At 41.3% G+C, this 27343-nt stretch overlaps 1 protein-coding gene across 1 annotated transcript; it reads right to left on the bottom strand.

The window, feature by feature from the left end:
* Positions 1-6321: 6321 nt before the first annotated feature.
* On the bottom strand, positions 6322-26750 carry PPP2CA (protein phosphatase 2 catalytic subunit alpha). Its single transcript, XM_084838912.1, has 7 exons — positions 26337-26750; positions 12305-12514; positions 11544-11717; positions 11278-11367; positions 9527-9688; positions 8226-8344; positions 6322-7068 (listed from the first exon to the last, which is right to left on the bottom strand). The coding sequence occupies exons 1-7, from the start codon at positions 26436-26438 to the stop codon at positions 6996-6998; spliced, it is 930 nt and encodes a 309-aa protein (XP_084695038.1). The 5' UTR covers positions 26439-26750; the 3' UTR covers positions 6322-6995.
* Positions 26751-27343: the final 593 nt, after the last annotated feature.

The raw sequence follows: 27343 nt of genomic DNA on the forward strand, positions 1-27343 counted from the left end.
TCATTGGCCTTGTAGGCCCCTTCCAACCCTACTATTCTATGATTCTATGATTTGCACATGCTAATTATATATAACTGCACACTTAGAAATAATCACTACATTTTAAATAGAAATACAATAATCTTACCATAGTTAGACTACCAGGTAGGTGTCTTGTGTACCTGCTCAGTTCGCTGTCCAGGTGCTAACCCCTGATGTGCAAGGCCACTGCTCTACCTTCTTGTGGGTCTTTTGACTCTAAACCAGACTTAGGCTGGGCAGCCCATCAAATAGAGGACACCTCCAAATAGAGGACTGTCCTCTCTAAACTAGGCCACCTGGTCACCTTGAAAACATTGGCTGGGACCCCTTTGCATTCAAACCCCATAATACATAAGCATAGCTCATTGCAAAATGTCTTGAGGCCTTAGACAATAGTGAAGGATGACAGCACAGATGGAAGTGCCTGAAATGAATGAACAGATGGATTTTTCATGGAATTTCATTGCTCGTGGTTCAGAAAATGAAGTCAACACTCGTTAATAATTCAGCTCAGAGCTCTGGGGTAAGATTAACAGTAAATTAGGGCACAATCCTATGCATATTTAGACAGAGAAAAGGCCTACAACTTCCAGCATTCCCCAGCCAGCTAGGAGTTGTAGGCCTTTTCTCTGTCTAAACATGCATAGGATTGCGTCCTAGGTCTAGTTTTAATAAAGTCTTAAATATGACAAGTTTTAAAATATACAAACTATTTTCTTAAGATGTGCTAAAGGAACCACAGCTGTTGTTATGCTGTTATAGCAATCCAAGTATGCTGAGCTTTATGAGAGCCTAATTTTCAGTATGCCAATGTGGAAGTTCAGTTGATTTGCTTCTAAGCCCACTTAAGTAATGTTTCCCTAGGCTGTTTTGTGAATAGTTTTACAGAAGGTAGAAAAAATATTACTCCGCTTATTGTGTATGCCTTTAGAGCAATTCAAGGTACTCTTAGGCTTCATTTCTGTAAAACAATTAACACTGTCTTTCATATGTTTGCATGCATCCACATGCATACAGAGATCCTTAAAACAGCTATGATAATTTTCACATTGAAACAATCTGAATCCACTGATCAATCCTACAGAAAATAGAGCCAGAGTAATGATAGACATGTACAAATATGTACGGTTTACATAAACATACAGCAACTTTGAGAGGAACTAGATGGCAAGTCGATGAATTCAAATTGTCCTGAAGAAAGCTCAGTCACATCTCACCTACAATACCACTTGGACATCATGTTGTAGTGCTCACCAATTCTACATGCTACACAATTTACAGAAGCAGAGTAGTCAGTGGTAAGAAGCCAGAATTACTAAATGTGCTACTGCTGCTGTAACCTATGTTGCTTTTTAATCTATCCAGCCAAAAGTATCATAGCAAAGATATATGACTTATTAATTCCCATTATCATTTTGCAGTTGGTGTTTTCTGTGACTATTAGTATGCAATGATGAAGTAGTTTTAAAAGTTACAAATAAGTGTCCCCCTTGCCTCCAAACAAGACATCTCTTGCATGATTTTATGAGAATCTACAAGCTGGAGACTCATAGAAGTCACAAATGAATGGTAGAAAAAAAACATGGCTACAGCTACAGTGTGCATGCAGCAGCCTTTTCTGTGGGATTCAGACACACCCATGTGATGCACCTGAGTCCATAATCCACACATACTAGGCCTTCAGCTGGGAGCCCATCCAACCACTGTAGGCTATTTCAGTCTGTAGAACAGAATTCACAGTGATAAATAAAATAAAAATGTGGTTGGTTGCTACACTTTAGATCTAGTCCTGAAGGTATATCGGAAATTTCCCTGAAGATGTGCTCCTAGGGAATGACATTTTAAAGTAAGTGCTGTTACAGCGTTGAACTAAGACTATGGTTAATCCAACACAAAGTGGACATAACCCAGTGAATTTAACATACCTACATTTTGTGTTGGAATGCGACCAAAATTTTGAACACAACCTTAGAAGAAAATTGACATTATTTAAATACCATATATACCATTTTCATCTTCACTATAACATGTAAGATTAACACTATGGATGTCCAGGTTTAAATCTTGCTCCATCATAAAGGTCACTAGGAAAACCTTGGATCAGCCACTATCTCTCAGCTTAAGAGCCCACCTCACAGGGTTGCTGTAAGGATAAAATGAAAGAAGATGCTGTGCACTACCCTGAGTTCCTTAGAGGAAGAAATAGCCCAAATCAGCTTGCAATACTTTCCTCCCCTCTTCTTTGACCAAAGTTTCATCTGAGATTGCAGGAATTCTATATCTAAGTGTAGAATAAGTTTGCAGTCTGAATTGTAGAAATATCTAGGAAAACGCAATACCGTGCCATGTCTCTAGGAGACTGCTGAAGCAATATGGAATGTTGTCTGAGAGTCTGGTCCTAACCCCTGCAAGCCAAGCTCAGGTCCTCCTCAGGAATACAAACTCTTTAGGATAAGAGCCTTCTCTGTAGTGGGCCCCCATCCATGGAATACCCTTCCCAGGGAGATCCACCTGGCATCTAGACAGCATATGCCACGTTAAGACTTTCCTCTTCCAGCAGACATCCAATTTCTAATCTGATGCTCTGATTAAATTGGCTTTTTCATATAACATTTTAATATTTTCATTGTTGTATTTGTTTCAATTATTTTATCGTTTGGGGTGCTTTTTCATTATTGTACACGTCCCGGAGGACACCTGCCAGCTGGGTGGTATATAAATTTAGGACGCAGTCCTATGGCTGCTAGGCACCAGCTAGATGGCCATAGGACTGGTCAGTTCCTGGAGAACCACCCTCCACCCGCTCCTGCACCACCTCGTAGGCAGCGGCACAGAGCGGGGGAAACGGGGCGTTCCTGGGGGCGGGGGAGCAGGGGGCAGTGCAGTACAACACTTCCTATGTGTCGTCTGGCTTCGCCAAGGTCCTGCAACTGCAGGGCAGGTAGAGCGTGGAGATGCACTCTTCACCGCTCCTCCCACCCTGCAGTGGATAGGTGGTCACCTCCGAGTTCGGAGGCGGCCGTCTCCCCTCATAGGATTGCTCTCCCCATTAATAACATTCGCATACATGAAAGAGACTCAAAAGGTAGATTTCTGTCACTAAATTTTAGTGTAATGTGTGGAAACGCCTAAGGTGTTTTAATTTGGTAAGGTTTAAGGAGACCAATACAAATATGGTTAAAGCCATATAAATTAAAAGCACACATTTGACTTAAATCTTAGAAATGCAGGTTATATGCAGCCAGCTGTCTCCATTTTCCTATCATGGAAGAACAGTGGATTTGCACAATTATGCACCACAGCCTCAATGTGGTATGAACCTAGACTAGTACAAGTAGGTTTATATGTGCTGAATTATGCTTCCTTCCATTGTCACATCATTGGTCCATCTAGCTCAGTATTGCCTATTCTAAATGGCAACTGCTCTCTGGCCATTCATATCCCTAATCCCGGTGCCCAAAAATGCTTTAACGCTAGGCACTGAAGTTAGACCCTCCAACATGCAAAACATGTCCTGCCACAGAACTATGACAGCTCCTCTCTACCATGTTGGAAGACTTTCTCTCCTGACAAATATGGAAATTTTTGACTAACACCGCATTGCCCTACAGCTAGACATGTGTCCATTACTCTTCAGCAGTGTGATAGGAGCGCAGCCACATTGCTCTGAGATGCAGAAGAATCTCCACAAGAACCCTGAAAATATGGTTTCCCAGGTGAGGTACAAATTTGGTTGCAACTCTATTAAACTAGAAAAAAAAATGATGAATCCAACCACATTTGCTTTATCTAGGAAAGTAGCTAGTCTTTTGTGATGGAAAGCATCAAGGCAAAAATTAACATGCTATTTTCATAGTATTATGAACTCAAGTGTTCCTTCACAGAATTATTTCAACATAGCCGCCTATATACATGTTATAGATTTTATATGTACATCACGGAGTGGGGTCTTGGCATGTGTATAAAACAGCCATAAACATTTCCCATCTAGATGCTGTATAGAACACACCAGTTCAGGAGTTAAATGCATTTTAAATAACAGCACTTCTACATCATGCTTACTTCAAGACTCCCTGCACTTGTAGCTCAGGCTGCTTCCTTTCAAAAGGAAAACAAAAAAACTCAGCTTTTCCTCCTTTTTATATGCCAAGCAGAGACACTGCTTAGCCTGGGACTGAACAACTTGTCTTGCTCAGGAGTGTCTTAAAAGCGGCCAGCTGGACAAGGAAATCAAAGAAGTGTTTCAGAAACCACAAACACAGCATTCATGAATCACTTAGAAATGCATTAAGGAAGACACTCTTAACAGGCATTCATGAGAAAGTCTATTCGCACAAACCATGCACTGAAGTCAAGGGTCTCTAATCCTTCCTTAACTATCTACTAACCTCACTATCGTAAAAGCCCTAAAAATGAGAAGTGCAAGAATAGACATTTGAAGTTAAGACACCTATATTTTGTTTAAAAGCAGTAAGCTCCCCAAATCTCTCCTGTCAAATATACTGGAAGCCAGCCATTGTTACCTTGTTACCTGCCTCCAAGGATTGTTGCTGAATTTGCTTTCCCCTCCTATGGAATGCCATGGCTAGGATTCCATCCTGTCCTGAGCATAAGCAGGAAAAGCACTTCCACTCTCACACCAGGGGGGAGGGGGTCTTTCTTTCGAGTGAAAAGCCCTCTTGCCTCACAGGGTGTTGCTCAAAGGAACCACTAAACAAGGAGACTGTTCAGGGGTTAAGTTCTGCTGGGAGCAGAACCCCCTCCCAATACACAACACTGGGGATTTTAGCCATTTAATGGTTCAACAGCACAATGTATACTTAAAAATGCATTGGCCAAAATCCACAATAGAATGTAGTCTCCCTTGCCTTAATCTTGAATAACAACTCCCCATCTTGAAGTCAACCACTTGAAACTGACAGGACATTTAAAAGCAGTTTGTGAAAGGATATAGGACTCTGTTTAATGAAAATGTTTTAAAACCCACAGAGAATGCCCAATGCCTTTGACTTGCCTGTTGCATACCAGCCTCTTTTTTCTTTTCTTTTTTTGCAAGTCTTCAGTTATTCTGTTGCAATTTTATTGACTGATAAATAGAAATGCAGAGGTTACACAACTGGGAAAGAAAGCACTGTTAAATATGCTTTGGTGTTCACATTTGAGAGATGCCAAAGGTACCAAGAAAGTGCTATAGAAAGAAGCCAATTAGAAATGCTTTGTAAATGCAACATTGGGATTGCTCACTCCCCATTGTGTTATACCGGAAGACAGTCTCTCAAGAAGTTTTACCATCATTCTCAACAAATATGCACTAACAACAATGTACAAGAATTAAACTTCCATCATAAAGAATGGACACATTTTTCCACTGTACTATATGGAACACTACTATAAAAGATCCCAGGTTCTGTGACTAGGATACAGCTTAATACATTGGCATCTCACAGTATTTGGATTCTTATTCAGTTAATTAACTTGTTTTGCTTTCTCCTCACCTCTACCTCAAAGCAATATAACAATGCATAGTGTCAGTGTGTAGCTATGTACAGACAAGAGCATCTGGGAGCTATACTGAATGAGGCACCTGTGCTGTATCTCCTCCAACTACTGAGAGTTCATCACATTACACTAAGACTGAGCTACGAACTCTACCTAAGCTTCATTTTCCGTCTTCCTCTCTCATTGACAGAGAAACAGTTCTGCTTCCAACAGTAGTAAATGGTAGATTTCAACAAGAATATTAGGAATGTATGACACTGTACACATTGAAGCTAGGCTTAAATGTGATTAGGTAATTGCAGAAGCCTCTCCCACTTTGAATCATAGAATAGTAGGGTTGGAAGGGGCCCACAAGGCCATTGAGCCCAACCCCCTTTGAAGGGCTACAATGAAATGTTAGACTGTTGTTTTCTCAAAATTACTACCTTCCTAGTTATATTGGGTTGGCTCCAGATTGAATCATAGAGTAGACCCATTACAATCAATGAGACAATCATGACTAAATCTGGAACCAACCCATAATTTGTGGGGGGGGAGATGCTAAAAGGTGAATAGCTACCAACTACCATATTGTCTCAAAATGGGGCTCTAAAAACACATACAATACTCTTCTTTCACAAACATTTGTTTTCTAAACAAACATGTGGACTCATGAGCTGGAAAGTAGCTCTCAATACACTGCAAATAACTGCATTCAGTATAATCTGGATTCTTCATAGGCTTAAAAGACAAAGAAGGTAGTTTTTATTCAGCACAACATGATATGGGTTTGCAATACATTTAAAAGTCGACAATCTTCCATACTTAGTTCACAAGTTTATTATGAAAAAATGCTGCAACACTCTCCTGCAGCAACGTCTTACAGAAAAAAAAACTGTTCTGTTCAAAATAACTCACTATGATGAACAAGTACATGGGACACTGTGTAGAGGGAAAGTGTGAGGGAGGAATGTGGGGAAATAGAGTTCAGACAAAACAATAATACAATTAAATTAAACAGTTTTCCCTAAAAAAACAAAAACAGTTTCAGAACACAAATAAGAAAAGTCTGTCTTGGTACTTATTTAAAATGTTCGTTAAGCTTCAATGATAGTTTGCTATTCTTATCTACAGTCATGCTGGAAAGCTATAGCTAAATGGAAAGTTAATTGTATTCACGAAGTGTTAAATGTCTACATCTTAATATTTGCAGTCTCTCAGAGAAAGCAAAAGTAACTACAAGTAGAGCTATGCCAGAAACTGGTTTCTTGACCAACAATGTTGCTTCAGCATGCAATGAACTGGTTCATTCTAAAGTGGTCACAGTCGCTGACAGACAAGAGGCTTTGTATTTCAATATGGCACATCTTTTGGTCCATGTGAAAACAGGTTTCAATGTTAAATGTTTTCTGACACTTTGGAGTTACTGTTGCTCTTCCCATATCCTTTAGGTCAACACATGGTTCATGGCAATACTGTACAAGTGTAAAATCTCATTACAGGAAGTAGTCTGGGGTACGACGAGTAACATGTGGTTCACCTCTGCGTGGTGCTGGATCAAACTGCAAACTGGAAGACAAGAGTACATTTTTAAATCGAGGTGTCTCTGATCTGTGACAATGCTTTTAAATATTCTCCTTTACTCCCATACCCTTGGAGATCTCAAGATTGTGGTTATTTTACACACTTTACACCTGTCCTAGAGCTAGAGATCAGTCATTTCTAGAATGTGTTTAATATCTGTCAGCGTTCACTTGTAGTTTATGTTCTACTAAGCTCCTGCTTTTAGATCAGTTCAAATTAACGAAGGATCAGAGTAAAACTCTCATGTAGTACTAAGATGTATTCTTTAATTAAGGAAGAGTGCAATTCCCAGAACCAAGCCCTGGTAAAAAGGTTGCAGAAAGACCAGATTATGTAGAAAGAGCCTGTTTTTCTTTTAGGAGTTCCATTTGAAGTAAAAAAAAAATAGATCTATAGCCCACCCTGGCCTATGGCTGAGGGTAGATGACAATAATGTCCTTTTTCTCCAGAAACAAAGAATTTTGTGGTACCTTAGAGACTAAAATATTTCTTAATCCATACTGTTGGAAAGAACAGAAGCAAACATTTCTTTAAATACTATCTTTGATTGGGGAATTTCACTTTAGATCCTCAACAACTGAAAACCAACAAGAGCAGTTTCAATAAAGGCTACTAATAAACTCCTGAAGTAATTTCCTGCATCATTAATAAATGCCATCAACTGCCCAATACACGTTTTATCACCTAAGATAGGACTTACTTCTGAGTAATCATGGATAGGTTTGTGCTGCAAGACTAAAGGCATGATCCTATGCAAGTTTAGACAAAAAAAGTCCTACAACTCCCAGCATTCCCTGGCCAGCATGCTAAATTAAACAGCACTGTTTTTTTCTGTCTAAACATGCATGGGATTGTGCCTTAAGTCTGTTCCACTGTTATCAATTGTGCTTATTCCCAGATAAGGGTGCATAGGATTACTTTAAGTCACAGAATTCATTCAAGTGCACTTATCATTTTAAAGGGTAAGTTCATGAAACTGATATTCTGTGAACACCACCCCTTTTGAAATATCTGATAAGACCAGAACCAGATTTGACTTTATTAATCTCTTACCAGCAGCACAAGATATTTTTTGTGCAGCGCATTCTAACTACTTATAACGTGCTTTGTCAGTTTTCATAGGAAAATCTTTAAACACTTACAATGAATACTTTAGAGTATCGTCAAGTTCCATGATTGCAGCTTGGTTACCACAACGGTAACAATAATTTGGAGCACTGAAAATTGTTACTACATTCCGATCATGGCACCAATTGTATCCCTGAAAAATGATCACACATGTCAGTCTAATACAAGAATCTCTGCAGGAAAGGTAACACAGTATAGCAAACATCAGTTTGATAGAACAATCAATTATTCTGACACTATTTTAGCCACTCACATGACACGTGGCAACATATGGAACTACTTTATACCAGATCACATCACAGGCTCATCAGACCCAGACCTATCTACTTTGAGAGGTAGCTTCTCTGCAGGTTCTCAAGCAGATGCTTTCCCAACCATTCTAGCCCAAGACCCTTTTAGCAAGGATAGAACCTAAGACTATCTGCATGCAATGGCTCTACTAATGAGCTATGGCTTCTTCCTAACAGATTGATCACTATCAGCCTTAGCTGTCCATTTGTAAAGTAGAGTTACAGAGTCCTAATATACAGGGTCATGAAGATGAAGACTGTACAGCACTAAAAGCACTGGAAGTAAAAAAGGCCATTGTGTTAATTTTTCTTTGCAAATGAGAAATCTGAAAAATGAGTAATCGATACATTATTGCATTTTATTCCCTTTAATAGTATTGGGAGAAATCAGAATTAAGACTTCCATATACCGTTTTCTGCAAACAGTCAACTGATCTCTAGACTGTGGAACTAGTTATCCCACCCCCACAAAATATTTAATATTTTCTATTTCATGTGACAATAAGATCAATATAATTATAGTGCAATAACTGACCATGGAAGAACACAATATTTATTATTTATTACATTTATATCCTGCCTTTTCCCCTCTTTTAAGGAACCCAAGGCGGCGTACATAATCCTCCTTCCATTTTAGCCGCACAACAACAACCCTGTGAGGTAGGTTGGGCTGAGAGTCTATGACTGGCCCAAAGTCACCCAGTGAGCTTCCATGGTTGAGTGGGGACTAGAACCCGGATCTCCCGGCTCGCAGTCCCAACACTCTAGCCACTACACCACACTGGTTCTCTATATAGGCCTATCTGGCAGGAGTGACTACAATTGACGGTAAGAATCACAAGCCATTCCTACAGCAATCAATTATACCTTTAAGCCTGTCTAAGAAGCTCATGTTTGAAAGACTAAGCATAACGTACTGTACCACTGCAGATTTAACATGGGTGTATTAGTATACAAAAAGACATCTGGACACGGTTTGTAGAAGGGAACAACAGTAGTAGCCCAGCAACTGAACACATACTTACCTCCATTACCAATTGATGAGCTCTTGAAACCAGTGTAAGTCCATTAGCATGGTTGAAAGTTTCTGAAATATCTTGCCCAAAAGTGTAACCAGCTCCTCGAGGAGAAATGCCCCAACCACCACGATCATCAGGGTCTGACCATAGCAAATCACACATTGGACCCTAGGAAAACATTTCAGCACCACTATTTAGCCTTATGAAATTGAAGATTTCATACACACACACTCACGAGAATTAGCACAATAGGATTCAGAATCCATTTTGTTCTGCTCTTATGGAAGCTCCTCAGTCTTCAGCATTAAGACACTATGGATACGAGTGCTATCTAAGTGGTGAACCTCAGCTGATTGAAGGTTCTTTGGTGCACTGGAGGATGCATCAGCAAAACATGAAGCAAAAAAAATTTTTTTTGTGACTTTCCCATTGCCCAGCACCATTTCCCAGAACAGATTTGGAGGGTGGGAGTGGGAATCACCCAAAATCATCTTCCTTCCCATTCAGCTGATAGATACCTCCTTTGGATCAAAAGATCCATCAGCAAAGGGACACAATTTCAATACACCTCCCAAGGAAAAAGTCCTACAACTCTCAGCATTCCCCAGCCAACATGGCTGGCTGGGGAAAGCTGCGAGTTGTAAGACGTTTTTCCTGTCTAAACATGCATAGGATTGTGCCCTAAGTCAGCACATGTGTTGCTAGGGATCAGATAGCAAAGACTGACCTGGTTCACATGTAACAATAACCCAGAGTTTAGCTATGATTTGTCTGCCAAACCATTGCACAAAACGCAATTCCTGGGTTGTTTTGATTTCTTCCTCCTTCACCCGCTCATTCCCTATAACCTAAATGCCTTTACAGCACTGTAGTACTGGCATGCAGAGTGGCCGGGAGGTTATTTACTGCTCTTTTCAGCTGCTGCTGTAGCCTGAAACAACCTTTGGTTCTGGGTTTGTATGTGTAATGACAACCCATAAGTAAAACAATCCACAGTTCACAAACCAACAACAAATGGTTTCTCTTCCTGGGTTGTTCGTGGTTAACAACCCACAGTTAACCCACAGTTCCGGCTTCACACATAACACCCAGGATTCAACCCATATTCTGGGTTGTCGGTACATGTGAACCAAGTCATCTTAGGGCTCAGGGTCATAAAATCCTTATTAAGCAATACTGGTAGCTACCAATATTGGCAAAAGCAGAAAGCTTAATCAGAAATTTCTGTTTTCCCTTTAACATGCTAACAACCTACACACAGAACTGATGAAGTATGGTGAACTTTGGACCAGAGCCAGGACACTGCCACTTCAGAAGATCCACTAGTATAGAAGACTTCGAACTGTGTTCATCTTTGAATTCTAAATTATGGAGACAAGATTATGCTACACAGATGTTTTCTGAGCACAGAATTGGCCATCCAGACAGGTGCTTCAGTACCAAAGACTGTTTGTTCTCATAGTATTGGAAACTATGTGGACACCAAATTTACCTATTGTAAGGTTGAAGAATTAGCTACTGCTTTTGACTGAAAATGCGATCAAATGCTGTTTCTATTTGGTTTTACTGTTTAATAAGGAACTGGACAAGCAGCACAAATCTTTTAAGGTAATAGCCAAGAGTTAGAGGTAATGTGGAAAAATTAAGGGAATAATTGCAACTCCAGCTCAATAACAGTTTGCAAAAGGACCATCAGATATTAGTATGGTTCCACACACAATCACAACACAAAAATTGTGCACAAATGACATTGTTACCTCATGTGGAACTTCTTGCAGACGATCAAGTGCTCTGATATGATCCAGTGTATCTATAGATGGAGAGAGACCTCCATGTAGACAGAAAATCTGCAGGAGTTATGCAACTGTTAGAACACCATGTCTTAAATTTGCTTCAAGTACCATAAGTTATAGGTAGTTTTTATAGGAATAAAATCTGATTAAAAAGCTATCAGAACATCCACTGCACCTGCATCTCTGCTACCATTGCTAAGCAATTGCTAAGCAAGCAGTTTTCAACATACCTGTCCATCCACCAATGCAGTTAGAGGAAGATAGTCAAAAAGGTCTGTGAAGTATTTCCAGACATTTGCATTTCCATATTTCCTTAAACATTCATCATAGAAGCCATATACTTGTGTGATCTGTCTGCTTTCATGGTTCCCTCTGAGAATAGTGATACGTTCACGATAACGGACCTACAAAACAAGATGGCTAGTGTGACTTAACCAAGTACATATTATGTCACTACTATGTTCACTGAGGTGGCCTGTCACTTCTATTAACATATGCCTTCCTTCAGCATAACCATACCTATACCCACAAGTGGTTTGGGGGGCAGGGTGTGTGTGTGTGTCATTTACTAGCCTCTGGAAAATTGGGTGAAACAGTATACTACTTTAGAATCTCTCAAACATGTTTAATTATGTGGTACAGCTGTAGCATATGTTTGAGAAATCACAAAGTTAAATTCAGGTGTAAGTGTTCCTTTAGACCTGGAACTACTTTCTCTATCCCCTACAGATGGAGATACAAACCCCAGGAAGTTTTATTTTTAAAGCACCTCATTTAGTATATAGATGTCTTTTTGAAATACACAATTATGCTGCTTCCAGTATAGTTTTTGTATTAGCGTAAGATGTCCAACCTCAGTGAATCAGAGTCTTGTACAAGAGACACCAAGCCATTATGATGTTCATTAGTACAATAATTTTGCAGTAATTCAGATTATACAGCTGTCACATTCTTTTCAATACCAAAATTCATTTTAAAGTATCATTATTACCTTAAGAGCTACCAGAAGTGTTACTGTTTCAACAGAGTAATATCCTCTGTCAACATAATCTCCCATAAACAAGTAATTTGTGTCTGGTGATTTGCCTCCAATTCTGAAAAGTTCCATAAGATCATGAAATTGTCCGTGGACATCTCCACAAACTGTTACTGGACATCGCACTTCTTGCACATTGGATTCTTTTGTCAAGATTTCTTTAGCCTGCAAGAGAACAAAGTGTTAGTTTTACATGAAGCAGCTCAGTTTTTATCAGTCATCCCTTTCAATGAATTCCATCTCCACATTCTTCCATCTTCAGTTTCAACAATAAATGCCAGAGAACACATCTGAAATGCTTCCAAGTAAATATGTTTATTAATTTCCAGTAAATTCAAATGACTTGACTTTAGGAATGAAATGCTTAGATTTTCATCAATGTGTAAACATGCAATGCAATGAGTCTCTCATCCAAATCCACAAAGAAAACTCCAGGGGAAGTGGGGGAGGGAGTTCTACTTGTAGTTGCTTCATCTGGGTGGTCATTTCTATCTAGTGTCAAGGTTCACCAAAATGGAAACCATTCTCATGCACACTAGTGCAGTTTAACATTTTTATTTGTGTGCGGGGGGTGTGTGTGTGTGTGTGTGTGTGTGTACACACACACACACCTCAATACTGTTCAACTTTATTATTTAACAATATGCCTATCATACTAGAAAGAGCACCTTTTGCAGATAATACTTGTTTCTAGTGTCATGCCACAATTCCCAAGTTTAGACATAACACTGTAAAATTAGCAGCTTGACAAATTAAGATTTAGTTTACATATTTCTCAGAGCTATTTCAAGATCTGCACCATGAAAATAAGCGGGTCTAACAAACAATTATTTTTACAGCTAAAATGCTTTTTTGTTTTCTGTAAACAGACAAAGACTTCAAGACGGGGACTCCATTAACAACGGTTTACCCAATTCTAAAAGCCATGCATATCAAGTTTAACAGAATTGTATCCAGGTCAGCAATCTCTTTTGAAATGAATGAGGAAACTGTCCCAGATGGGGGAGCTCCACGCATACACTGTGCCCAGAACAAATTGCTGCTTCGCCCTAACTCAGCAGTGAGCAAACTTGTTGGAATCCCAAATTTTCATTTCAGAACAATTTAACTTCCAGTCGTTAAGTTGAAGAAAAGTCTCAATCCAACAGTGAAAGGTTTCAATACCTTCATTGGTTACCTTCACTTCTGTAGAAACGGGGGCTCTAAGAGACTACCGTAGGGCACAATCCTATGCATGCTTAGACAGAAAAAAGGTCCTACAACTCCCAGCATTCTCCAGCAAGCCATACCATCTACGGAATGCTAGGAGCTGTAGGACCTTTTTGTCTCATATCCATAGGATTGTGCCCTTATGCCCTATGGTAGAATATATGTTTAACACCTTACCAGATTCCTAAACTGAAGCAACCTACTGATGTTCTTTTTTATACTTCAGCACATATTAACTTATATTTTAACTTAGGGCACAATCCTAAAGCTGCTAGTCAGCAGCTAGATGGCCATAGGATAGGTCAGTTCCTGGGAACTGACCTCAGAGCCCGTGCTCCAAGGTCGGTTCCTGGAGAACCACCCCCTCCCCCTCCCGCGCCGCCCCATAGGCAGCGCGGATTGGCCTGCACTCCATCCTCATAAGAGCAATGCAGAGCAGCGAAAACGGGGAGCTCCCAGGGACAGGGAGGTCAGAAATGCTGGTACAACACATCCTATGTGTCGTCCAGCTGCCGTTTCCCATGCCCCATGGTCCCACGGCTAGACAGCCGAAACTGGCTGTCTAGTTGCGAAAGCAGAGCAGGGGGAGCGAGGAGGAGATCCGCTCCTCACCACTCCTCCCGCCCTGCACTAGATAAGTGGTCACCCCTGGGCTCGGAGGCAACCGTCGATCCACATAGGATTGTTCCCTTAATTACCTCAATTTAGATTCTTTACTATAACATTTTCTCTAGCATGCTCAATCACGCAAGTTACTATTTCAGACAATGCCTTTGTAAGACTGAAATAGTATAGTCTCCATGTGAAGTATATACCACCCAGGAAAAGCAGATATGCAAGTCCTACTGCTAAAAAGATAAGGCTGTCTTGTATAACCGGAGAAGTTAAAATACACAGCCTTTCAGTTACACAATTCCCTATTAAAATATTTTTACCTCACCTTTCCTAAAAGTTTAAGGCAGCTTAACATCATCAAAATTATGTTACAGAAATGACTTACACATGTTTGTTTAGTCCTGGGGATTTCAGTGTACCCAAGGCCAACTCTCTTGAGGCCCACTAGGCTCCCTCTCATTTATTTTTAAAGATTTTTTAAATTAAAAAAAACCTAGGAGGCTGGCACGCTGCAAAGCCAAGTGCTGTTCTTCAGTACCTCCTTTATTTGGGCTCCAAAGAGTGGCTTTGTGTTTTGGAGCTCAGAGACCACTTCTGCCTTATATTTGGGTTCTTTTTACTTTTATTTTAATCTCACCAGTTTGCCTTCTGGGAAATGAGTGTTTTGTGGCCGCCCAAATAGTAGCCATTTTATCAATGGGTAAGCCCCCTCCATGGCTGCCATTTTGTTAGAGTGCCCACAACACTCTCAAAATGTATACATGTGCTCACTAATCCAAAAAGGTTGGGGACTCCTACTTTAGTTCACACCCTATTCTTCAGAAAGGGAGCTGAAGGGGGAAATAAGCAGACTCAATGAGACTACCAAGTAGAAAATATTTAACACCAGTCTTCTCTCTTTTCACGTCCACAAATACTAAGGTCTGCAGGCTAACCTTCCCCACATACACAATGGTTCTACTATGTTTTTTGTATCAATACTTAGTAGGACCCACCACAAAACAAACCTTGGGTTGAGTACTGCCACTAAAGCCAGCACTACTCCTCTCTACTGTTCCTTCTCTCCTTCACACAAGCAACCCAGCAGTTTCTGCAGATGAAAGTCATCCTGGTTATCTTATGCTTTACTCCCACTTACTCTGAACAAGGGGAGAGAGACAGACATTGTATTGCTTTTACATTAAACCATAAATCTAAAGTGCAGAAAATGCTATGTAAAGGTACTGCTGATAAGCTTTAGAAGCAACAGCCAAGGCAATTCAGTTGCCATGCTATCACTTCCTATACTCTGTTATGGATTACTGGGAAAGGGTTGCAGGGGGTTACAAAAAGTTAGCCATCCCATTTACACATGCTCAGTCCTACTGATACATTCAGGTATAAAAACCATGGTATGCCAATATGAGAATATACCACAGCAAGCCTTGGGCTCACACACGCCCCCTCGTTCAGGCAAAATTAAAAGCTTTCATTCATAGTTGGAGACAAGTGATAGATCCTCATTTTATTTGAATATAGGAAACATTAGCTTGTACAAGCCATAGTTATTTAATTAACAAACCAGAATATCAGAACCTGGTTTGATATTCTGGTCTATTAATAACCATTTGTACAAACAATAGTTTCCCATCTTTAGATGAAATGGAATGCTGTGGTTTGTTACAAATCAAGGTTTGTTTTAACGTATGAATGTAACTATTACATAATTACCCTCTCACAACATGGCTGGCATGAGTGCCAGCTGTTCTCTCTTTCCATTTTTTGTCTAGTACTGCAATACAGTTTTTCCAAGTGATTTTGGGAGCTGCAGAGGTGCTGGATCATCAAGAGCTTTATGGATATTAAGCCCACCCATCGTAGGGAACCCTATTACTGCTTTTCTCCTACTTGTGCTGGGTAAATAAAGTTGCACTTTATTTGAAGGGAATATTCCATTTCTTCCATACCACTGCAGGTGATAGAGCCATGAAAATATGAAAGTGCAGCTACTCTTAAGTATATGTGTTAGGCCAGGACCAAAAGAATGAAGCTGGAGCAGAAAAAGGAAGCAAATATTCTTAAGCATTAGCAGCAGATATTCAATTACTACAATGAACTGGGACTTGGAATTCTTACAGACCTAATTAATTGACTTCCAAGCTTCATGCAGTGTTTACTGTGTTATCCAACATTTGGATGATGTGAGCTTTCTGGAAGGTTTTGAGTTGGAAATCCCCCCCACCCCCAAAATCCGCTTCCCTAAACCAACTGAGATCTAATTTAACATGTTTACTTTACTTATATTTAGTAAATATAATAAAGTATAGGTTGATTTTACGTGCTGTATGAATATCCCAAGAGCAGATGAACTGAGGTATTTGATGGGGCAGGGGGAGGAGAGCGCACATGAACAATGGTTTAAACATTATATTTCAAACAATTCGTTTTACTTGGAAATCAGTTTTATTGGAATGCTTTTCCATTTTGTAACACATGATAACTCAATAACATATACTTGTTATAGTATTTCAATTTTAAGAAAACATTAAGGCACTTAAAACTGCTAACAGACTAATGTTAGCATGCCTAAACAGTTGTATACCCAAGTTATGTGTACTTCCCTGGACAGTCACATGAAAAAAATCAATTACAACTTCAATTTTAGATTTGACTGGTGTTATCCATGTGCCCAATTTGGTTAATGTATTTATTCATAAGGTTATTAGTTTTATTAATGCATTCTAAAAATGAAACGTTTTTAAAAATGCAGAAAAATATACCAGTGGAAAATTATCCACCCTACATCGCTGCCAGCACTAGATGTCTTGACCATTTAGCAATATTGGCATAGATAGTCAAAAAAGCATGTCATGGGCCCGATAAATGATTTGACTGCACCCAATGCTCCGCCATTATTGAAGCTAAGCAGATGAGGGTCTGAACCATATCTGAATGGGAATTACCAACAACCCCATGTAGACATCTATGTGTTTAAAAGGAAAGATTTAAGTATAGAAGGCTTTGACAAAGAATAACACTAGTAGGAGAAAGCAAGTAAGCTATCGGAATAGAAAATACCTTGCTCAATGTCTGCAGATAACAGATTCTTGTTCACAGCAGGATAGGGTACAGATACAGTTTCCACAAAAATGTTTATGGCCTGTGGCAAGGTAGTTCTGCTTATTCAGGGTATGAGCATGCATGTGGAATATATATGCAACCAGTCACAAAACTGGTAACTCATCCCGGAATCAGCAATATGCTGTATTGGAAAAATATACATATTATGCTCATATCTCATGCTTATATCCCTTGGAAAGATTAAGTCAGCTTATATGGGGGTCCAATTCTAAGCACTGATCAGATCTACATCTTAGGTTAAAAAAAACTAATACAGGATCAAGTGCACTCTCACTATTCACTGTGCTTGGTAGCTACTGAACCATAACTATAGCGCTGTGTTCTCCTGAATTCTTATACAAGAACTACTTTATCTCTTTTTATAGTTCAGAGACATTTCCCATTTTAAAGTTATGTTTTAAAACAGCAAAGTATTTTCTTCTATAGAGAATAAGCATTTTGTTCCACCAACACGAATTCTGCCACTATCAAGCAGCAGTAATTCAAGAGCAATATTAACTACATGGTTAGGAATCCATAGCCTTAAACAGTAAGTAATACAGACACAGACTGGGTTCGAACAACACAATAACCCACAATAGGTTAATTACCCCATGATGGATTATTTAACCCATTGTGGGTTATTGTGTCATCCATCGGGAATTTTTTTGACCCATGATGGCTTATTTTCCCAAAATAACCCATGCTGATAACCTTCAGTGGATTAAATAACCTCTACTGCAGGCCATGGGTTATCGTGTTGTTTGTCAGGCACCGTGAGTTATTTTGCTCACCCAAAGAGTCTCATGGCAAGAGCGGCTCAGCTCGCTGCCCTCGCTCTGTTTTTCATGGGAGTTCTGTTTAATGGAAACTCCCTGATAGTTTGCTGTGATGGGGCAAAAAGTGAGCATGTTTTGCCCCGACCCCCCCATTTCCCACAGTTGCCTCTGTTCCTCCCCCCCCCTTTTATCTTTTCCACTTTTGTGGGAAAGCACTACATCGCTTTACCGAATGAGCAATCTTTCAAACACCCAAGGTTTTACAGCCACCACCCCCTTTTTTGTGCACTTGGGATCTCCACTTCTGGGTGAGTGATTAAGCAGGATCTGGCTGGTGGATCAGGTGCCTCCTCAGTGGGGGAGGCTGTGTATGAAGTTTTCTCCCAATCCCGCAATCTCCACCCTAGCTTTTATTGCCACAAACCCCTTTTTTTGAGCACTTGGGAACTTTGCTGGTGGGTGAGTGATTGCGCTGGGTTTGGCTGTTGGATCCATGCCTCTGGCCTGCAAACATTAGGGACTGTAGATGAGAAACAGCAACACTGCTGGGGGGGGGGGGGGAGTCAGATTACGCACAGTAGCTTAAAAAGCTACTCACACTAATTTATTAGTCAGTTCATGTGGTGAGGGATTGTGGACTAATTCACAAATAAGCTACTGTGAGTAGCTTGTTAACCCATCATGGGCTATCATGGCATCCAAATGCAGCCACAATCTTTACCAGCTACTATGAACATGTTTCACATTTGAAACCTTACGCAAAAAAAAGGTCAAGTTTATAATGTACTTAGGCTGTAACCAGTGCTACAGATGCCATTTTGCTCAGGATGGGATTTTGTACCCAACCCAAGAGCCTCATTTTGTTAAAAGGGTTTCAAGCTACCTAGACACTGGTGGGGTTTTTTTTTTTTAAAGGGAGGGGAAGGGCTACTAACCGCTTCCAGTTGGCAGTGAAGTGGAGTCATAGAATCCTACACTGCTACCTGTCACTTAACTACCACTATACTGGGCCTAGTGTCTAAAACAACTGCCAGTCAAATATTCTCAATTGCCCTATACTTCCTTCCATTTCTCCACCCTTTGCCAAATATGCAAGATCTTTTGAAAATCTGACTCTTGGGAGCAACATTACACAATTTAGACAACTATTTCACTACATAATTTATTCTGATCAGAGCACACATATTCAGGAATATAGAGAAGTTGGATGCCAGAATAAGAATGAGTGAGTAGAAAGTGAAGTGGGTTTTCCAGAAATTTTTCAATTGGAACAATTTTCTATGCAAATTAGACTAATTTACATATGTTCATTTCCATCAGAAAAATATCAGTTTGCATTGGAAAATTTTCTGATGCCCTAGAAAATGATCTAATTTTGCATGTTTATTTTATTTGTATTTAGTAAACAAAACTTTAAAAGTATTCCATTGAATTTTTGTTCCAATATACCACAAGTATTTGAGAGGGAAAAAAACTAAAACAAACTTAATATGATTTCGACATTTTTACCTGAATATTTGTACAAACTTGAAGTCACTAGCACGTACTTCCCTTACACTGTTTAAATTTAATAAAAAACAGAAATATTGAAAACTGTTGACACACTAATTACTTTTAGCAACTCAAACAACTATGCATGATATGCTGATAACCACTCATCTATTTCAACAGAGTTCAGCTCTCTTCCACTGAGATTGTTGGGGCACCTTCAATTTCATTGTCACTACTTATTCAATTTCACACAGAGACATATACTATTACAATTACATATACATATTCTTTCACATACTTGCTAGGGATAATAATCTGAAAAACATTAATTACAACTTTGAAACTGCCACGCTCACCTTAGGTTGTACTTGCATTTGGCATCTATTTACTGTTAGTAGTGAACTTGCGAAACATTTTCAGCAGAAAAATAAAGCACTGGAAAAATCTCCACCCCACATCACTGGGTGGATCCAACTATTTCTCAAATGTCAGGTTAAGGCTTGAAATGTGCCTTATGCACAGTAGTAAACCGCCATTTATGATTACTGGTCATTATACATCATCTGATCCCTTTATTCTCACTGCACACTACAACCTGCTAATTGCAGAGTAGTCCTAGAACAGCTGCGCAGTTTTCAACTGTACTTGAACAAGACTTCTAGAGTAAGCTGGGAAATTGCCTGAACATAGGTAGCAGAAAACCCGATGCGCAAATGACAAAACGCAAATAAAAGCACACTATTGTGCCTACTCTGGTAGTGACGGCAGCAAACAACATTACTTCACTTCCACTGCACCCCCAGAGAGGTCTCCAAGTGAGCTTTTCCATGTCATTCAGGGCTTGCTACAGTTCAGTTCATGGAGAGATGTGGTAGAGCACTCAAATGCTTGCTGTAAGTTGGTTCCAACGCTTTGCGGGGAAGATTGCTCACATCTACCTCAACCTGGATTCCAAGAGTTCTCCAGTTCAAGTAAGTGAGCCCAGAGCACTGTAAGATCCGGTGTTTCAGGACAGCTTTCAGCTGTTGCAGTCTGAGGACACGGACAGACCTACCACATGTCCACTGAACCCTTGTACTGGGGGCAGTCCAGGCCATCCCTCAAGAGGAGTTTGTGAGACTGCACCTAAAGTCTTCCCTCAACTATGAAGATCTTAACAATTGGCCAATTATGAACACTCCCTTTTTGGCTAGGTACTTGAGTTGGTAGTCGCTGGGCAACTCCAGGCATTTATGGGTACTACCAACCAATTATCTAGATCTCTCTCAGGGCCTGGCTTCAGGGCCTGGTTTTGTCAGAGAAACTGCCCTGGTTGCCCTAAAGGATAACTTATGACAAGAGACGGACAGGTGGAGTGTGATCCTGCTAATTCTCCTTGATCTCTCAGCAGCTTGAGATACCATTGACAATGGTACCCTTCTGGTTAGCCTCTCAAAGGTGGAAGCATAATGATGGCAGTTCTGCTGTACTTGGAAGACTAATTCCAAAAGGTGATGGCGGGGGCTACTGCTCAGACCAAAAGGAGACAATTGCATAGACAGATAGTATTCCCAACATATTTACAGGAAACTCTTTATCAAAGTAAAATTACCTCTTTGAACGTAGAATTCTGTATTTGTCTTTGCAAAAACTCTCACGTTTCCAAAAACAATTTGGGAACCACATCCATCTGTTCAGCTGTCTTTTTTGCCTGTAGTGTTCTTCCTACAACTGTTTTCTTTTTGGGCAACTACTGCCTAGCCATGTGGCATTTATGCTATAGCGTCCTGCAAAGTTCCATCTTGCCTCCAACATCTATAGGAAATTGCTGGTAGAGGTCATCTGAGGATTTAGAGCAGAGTGTCACCAGTAGAGGATGAAAGCCAACTCATCATTTTCATTTAAATCAGGTGAAGCAATGTAAGTACAGAACCAGTGTCTGGAGTTGGTGATGGGGTTGATGCAAATAAACTGAAACTTACTCCTAACAAGATAAAGGTGCTATGGGTTGAGGATTCATCTGTATGATCAGGAAAGGATATTCAGTAAGTTTAGATAGGATTATTCTTCCCCTAAATATCAGGTCTGGTGTCTTGGGGTGCTCCTAGATCCAACTTTGTCACTAGAGGCCTAAGTAGCTTCTGTAGCACAGACTGCCATTCACCAGCCAAGGCTGATGTGCATACTGCAGCCTGTGTTAGACAGAATTAGGCTGGCTATGGTTACCTATGCTCTGGTAACACCCAATATTGATTTTTGTAATGCACAATACACAGGGCCAGCTTTGAAGACTGTCCAGAAACAGTATGACATCCTGAACCGACTGTTAACTGGGACCAGGCATTGAGATGACATTACACCACTGCTTTATTGGTTTTCACTCTGTCTGAATACAACTGGAAATTCTGGTGTTGACCATTAAGGCTTGAGACCTGGGTACCTGAAGGAAAGATGTTTTTGTTCTCCCAGGCCTTCTAAGCTTTAGGCAGTCTGCTGCTTTTAATTGCTAGCCTTATTGGTTTTTATTGGCTGTTTTTATTCTGATTTTGTATTGTATGTGAACTACCCTAGGAACCAATCCATTGAAGGTCAGTATATAAAAGATAAATTGAATGGAATACAGCTTGATTCTTCAAATCGAACTTTTACCTTAAGATGTTATCCTAGGGGATATGCAGTACTGTCACCGAAAGCACCACCATCGAAACACATCTAGTGTTAGACTGAAGTCCACACTCCTTAGTACTAGGCACAAAAGTATCTTCTTTATTTATTACATTTCTATACCGCCCCATAGCCAAAGCTCTTAGATCCTTTGGCTTTTGTATGGTATGTAGAACTGATGTGGCCAGGTTTTAATCACTAGCTTAAAATGCTTTCCTCATGAACAGCATCGAAAAGCTTCATTAATTTTTATGAGAAGCTTGGACTATTATGAACTCTATTTCCAGCAGGTTTCCATTAGCATCTAATCTAATTTTGAATTTCAGGTCTAGTTCCTGATTGAGGTAGTCTAGCTAAGACAGCAGCTACTTGTTGTCTTCATATCTAAATAAAATCATAGCATTAAGAAAGCAGCAGTCTATGATCCAGTGAAGAGTGCTGCCATATTTCCCACTGTCACTTCTGTGAGATTCCAACAAGACGATCAGATTCAAAGGCAAGTTTAATCTCCTTACCTCAAACGATTCCTGTTATTTATCTAGACTCACCTCTTAAATATGTTGCCTTAAATGTCTGACTTTTCTTTATACTAAAGGTGATTCCTCCTACACCCATCTGTTAGTCCTTGCCTTGACTGAACAAGATATGCTGCTTATACTGAAAGCGATCCCTTCTCTTCTCTCTGCAGAATGAAAAATGTTCTGAGTACACTCTCATCTACTAATAGTAGAAAAAGTATTTCTATAACGATCAGCGCCATAACAAATAAGGCATTAAACACTCTCTGTATGTTAGTTTTCCTCCTACTGTCCCAACCAACCTGTTTTTCTTGAGAAGCCTCCCTTCCTGACCAATGGCATTGTTTCCTCCTTTCACAATTTGTCATCACCAAACCACATTTCTTAAGAGTTGTGATTATACACATTTCACTACAAAGTAGGAATCATCCCCACTAAAAGTGAACTCAAGTGGCAAGCACCAACAGGCCTGGAATCAAAAAGGCCACTAAGAAACAAGAGGATACTTGGAGAAACAGCAAGTTTTGCAAAAGTACATGAGGACTAACCATGCACAGTAGCCACAGTATGTAAAGTTGGAAAAGAAAAAAAGGGGGGGGTGAAATGGCTGGCTGAAACTCTGAACACTATTCTGAACACCTTCTATTAGGAGGTGAAGATGCTGACATTTTGTTGCAGGTCCCACTTGTATTTATCACTTTGCATTCCTACGTGATTGGGAAAAACAGGGTAAGCAACCCATTTTTATACCTACGAAAACATATTTCATGAGTAAAAGATATCATTTCTGAACTTCTGTAAAGATAAAAAGTTGGCAGCTACTTCTGTCCCCATAGACTTGTCACCTGGACGGTGAAATATGTTAGCATCAAGAAGTTGTAGGCATTTTCCTAGTACCTTCTTTAACAAACTTCTCAACTTTAATTTAAAGGCACTCCAAATAGCCAATGCTAGATCTGCCTTCCCCAACATGGTACCCTCCAGATGTTTTGGATTTCAGTGGCCATCAGCCCCAGCCAGGCCAGCCAATGGTTAGGAATGCTGGGAGTTGTAGACCAAAACATCTGGAGGATATGAGATTGGAGAAGGCTGCACTGGATGCACAATGTCAATTCAACTCTTCCAATTTATACTCATATGTTATACTGGCAATAAAGCCATTTGATGAATTAAAATCTACCTGTGGGACTCCCATACATACATTATAAACATACATCTGTGTGCTACTGCCCAGTTGGAAAAGCTTCCTAGTTTTAGATCCATCACATAAGACCGTCAACAGCAGGAAGAAGTTGCAACTAAAGTGAAGGAATTTACAATCCACAAGTTATAACCATGTTAGCTACTCCATAAGTTACAACACTTCATTCTGGCAGTTTTGCCTTATTGCTTATATTCTTTTGACCTTCCTCTCCTGCTCCAGTACCTACACTGCCTTCCAGGATTGCAATGGTAACACAAAAGCAGAGTTTGCCTGCCATACTGAGGACCAGCCTTTTAACAAGACTGGATATATTTATATTTTCCCACACTACTGAAATAATATGACTCTAGAAACTAGCATACACACACACACCATAATAGCCCAGACACACATTAGGCTCCATTGGATATTTTGCACAGGATGAATAGACACACACAGTAAACAGCAACAGAGGGCACAAGGATGAATTCATTCAGTCAACAGGCACCAAGTTACAGATCCAGAGAGGATTTTTCCTCTCATGCCTTAGTACCATGCCAAACCAAAAGGAGATCTCCCCCGCCCCAAACAAATATAGTTCAAAAAGCTACTAAATTCTTACCACAATTTCCATTTAGTGTTCCAGATAGTGCTAGAGTTCTGTATAATTGATGTCAACTTTACACTGGCCCATGGTATGCTACCACTGTAGCAAAATAGTGGAGAAATAATACATGCATTACAGTCCCAACTGGTTAGAGCCACACATTGCACATGCATGACAGGTTGCTAATTAGTCCAACAATGTTCCATACTCCCCACCCCACCCCACATACACAGGGCAGATCTACACAGCCACTTTCTAGATTTATACCTCAGTTCTGAGGAGATGCATTTAAAATGCTCTCTATGGATTCCAGCAAAACTTGCAAGCAGTTAAGTGTCTTCCTAAAAGCCCTAGCTGCGGCACCACAGAATAGGATGAGAAACAGATTCTAAGTAGTCTAATGAAAACTTACCAGGCCATCACATCAGCAAAATAAAAATTGCCAGAAATGAGCATTAGAAAACTCAACCTCCATAACTTTCACATGCCAAGTACCTGGAATACATTATTTAGAATTTGGCACATTTGATGTTAAGAAAAGGTTGCCAATTCCTTTCCCCATAACAATCATTTAAATATAAAGCCATTTCATGAATTGAGTTCAAACACAAATTAAACTTTTTTTGTAAATTATATTCTGAGAAGAAAGAATTCGAGAATAATTCTTACAGCCTAGTCTAGTAGATTTACCGCATCACTACACGCAACTGCAGTACAACAGGTTCACACACAACGGTGAACTGCTTTGCCCCTTCTCCAACCAAGGCCAGAAACCATCATGACATTACCTTAACTCAAGCCACAATATTCTCAACCGCTACTCATTAATGCTTAACCACTAAATTGTGCACTGAAGTAACCATATCTTCCCTTCCCTGATGCAAAGCAGCGGACGAAGGTTTGGGCGGGACATGTGTGCATGCATGTGTGATGTGTATATTTTAAGTACACTGAAGTCTTCTCAGATTTCCTTCTCACCAGGATCCTACCCACACCACCCCCCACATATGAAGAGAAAACCCGCCCGCCGAGCACAAGGGATTTTTCTACCAGTGTATTTTCAGCAAAAGACGCCATTTTAGGAGGCAGTGAGAAAAGGAGGAGCGCAGGAACAGGAGAAGCGGGCGATGCGATAGGGGGCGCAGGGTAGCCGGGGGAAAGAGATTCCCTTAGCCAAGACCGGCTACTCGATAGGGTAAAAAAACACCTCAAGGTCCGGGGAGGAGGGGGGGGATTAGGGTAGCCTGGCAGGTGAGAATCCCCCCACCGCGGAAACGTGCACCTGCCAATGGGACACACCCCGCTATCGAAGCGCCCTTCCTATCCCCTTCCACAGAATCCGGTCTCCAGGACCGGCTCAAGGCAAAAGCCGCTATCCTTCCTTTGCCGCCGCCGCCAGCCGCTTCCATCTTGGGCCTTGCCAGCCCTCTCGTCCTAATGGGCCGCCGCTGTGATGGTCGCTTTGGTGCACACCCTGAACTCCGCTCTCCCAAGGGTCCCCCGGCGCCCCCCCCAGCGAGCTCCCCTGCCCTCCCTCCCTCCCTCCCTCCTCTCAGTCTCACCTGGCAAGGCCGCCTAAGCAAAACCTCACCCTCCTCGCCCTGGGCCGCCGCCGCCGCCTTTCCGAACCGGGGTCCGCCTCCCCGTCGCTCCCAAGCCCGCTTTCATCGCCCACCGCTCCCTCCCTCCGCCTTCATCTGAGCGCCTTCCCCCGGGAAACGTTCCCGAGCAGCCTCCCTCAGGTCCTACCCCCGGCTGCCCGCAGAGGGTCTTCTTCCCCGCGCCGCCAGCCGCCGCCGCCGCCTCCCCCGTCCTCTCCCAGCCTCCCACATTCATTACCCACCTTCTCACAGAGGCTCTTCACCTGCCCCTCAGAAAGCTGCTTGCACTCGTTCAGCTGCTCCACCCACTGGTCGAGCTCCTTAGTGAAGACCTTCTCCTCCATCCTTGCAGCTCACCCCGCCGCCGCCGCCGCCGCTCTTTCTTTCTTTCTTTCTTTCCTTCCTTCCTTCTTCCCTCCCTCGCCGGCACCCACCGCCCCGTCCCAACCCCCGTCCACCTTCGCCCTTCCCCTTACAGAGACTGAATTGGGGAACTGCCGCTCGCCAGAAAAAAAGCGATGTGCGGAAGGGGAGGAGAGGCAGAACCGGCGGGACGCGTCGCTCGGTCGCGGTAAGCGGCGACGGCTCCTGCGCTCGCCAGTTCTGCCCGCTCCGTGTAATGGCTGCCGCGCCTTGACGTCACCCACTCGGTGTCCACCCCCCTCGGCCCAGCGAAGGGAGTTTCGCGCCTGCTCAGACCCATTTCCCAAAAGGAATGTTACGCATGCGCCAGGGGGGCCCTTACAGGTCAGACTAGCGAGAGGGGGGCACCGCGGCGAGAAAGTCGGCGCATGCGCAGAAGCTGCGGACGCGGCTACATAGCCACCGTTCTGAAGCAGCGTCTTGCGCCTTCCTCGGAGAAACTCACGAGATTCTGCGAAAGCGTATGTGTGAGGAAGGCTGCGCCCATAAGGGAAGAGAGATCATGGCTAAAAGATAAAATCTATGGGAATCACAGCCTAGAAACATCAGAAGCAGCCGTGTTGCCCATAAGAAAAATCCCGAAATCAATATAGTGTAGTGATACCTTTATTAAGCCAGCTCAGAAGGTCACAAAAAGTTTGCAGCTTTTTTGAGAACTTTCAGTTGGCATAATAACTTTCAGTTATTGCACAATATGGATTCTGGAACTTAGAAACGGAAACTCAGAATTATTATTTTGACTTGTTTTGGGAGGCCCTTGGCAAGATGCCATCTGATGCTTCTCTTTCCCGCTACCGCCATGTACCCCTGCCTCACAGCAATTTCC

This window comes from Heloderma suspectum, chromosome 2, assembly GCF_057233095.1.
Source record: "Heloderma suspectum isolate Gila_16-S chromosome 2, 16-S_ref, whole genome shotgun sequence".
Lineage (NCBI taxonomy): Eukaryota > Metazoa > Chordata > Lepidosauria > Squamata > Helodermatidae > Heloderma > Heloderma suspectum.

Bases quoted from the DNA above. Each gene is read 5' to 3' on its own strand.
- PPP2CA (XM_084838912.1), bottom strand. From the start codon at position 26,438: ATGGAGGAGAAGGTCTTCACTAAGGAGCTCGACCAGTGGGTGGAGCAG. The intron at 12,515-26,336 runs GTGGGTAATGAA...GTTCTCTTGCAG, and splicing joins TGAAGAGCCTCTGTGAGAAG to GCTAAAGAAATCTTGACAAA. The intron at 7,069-8,225 runs GTAAGTGTTTAA...CTTGTCTTCCAG, and splicing joins GATACTCTAAAGTATTCATT to TTTGCAGTTTGATCCAGCAC.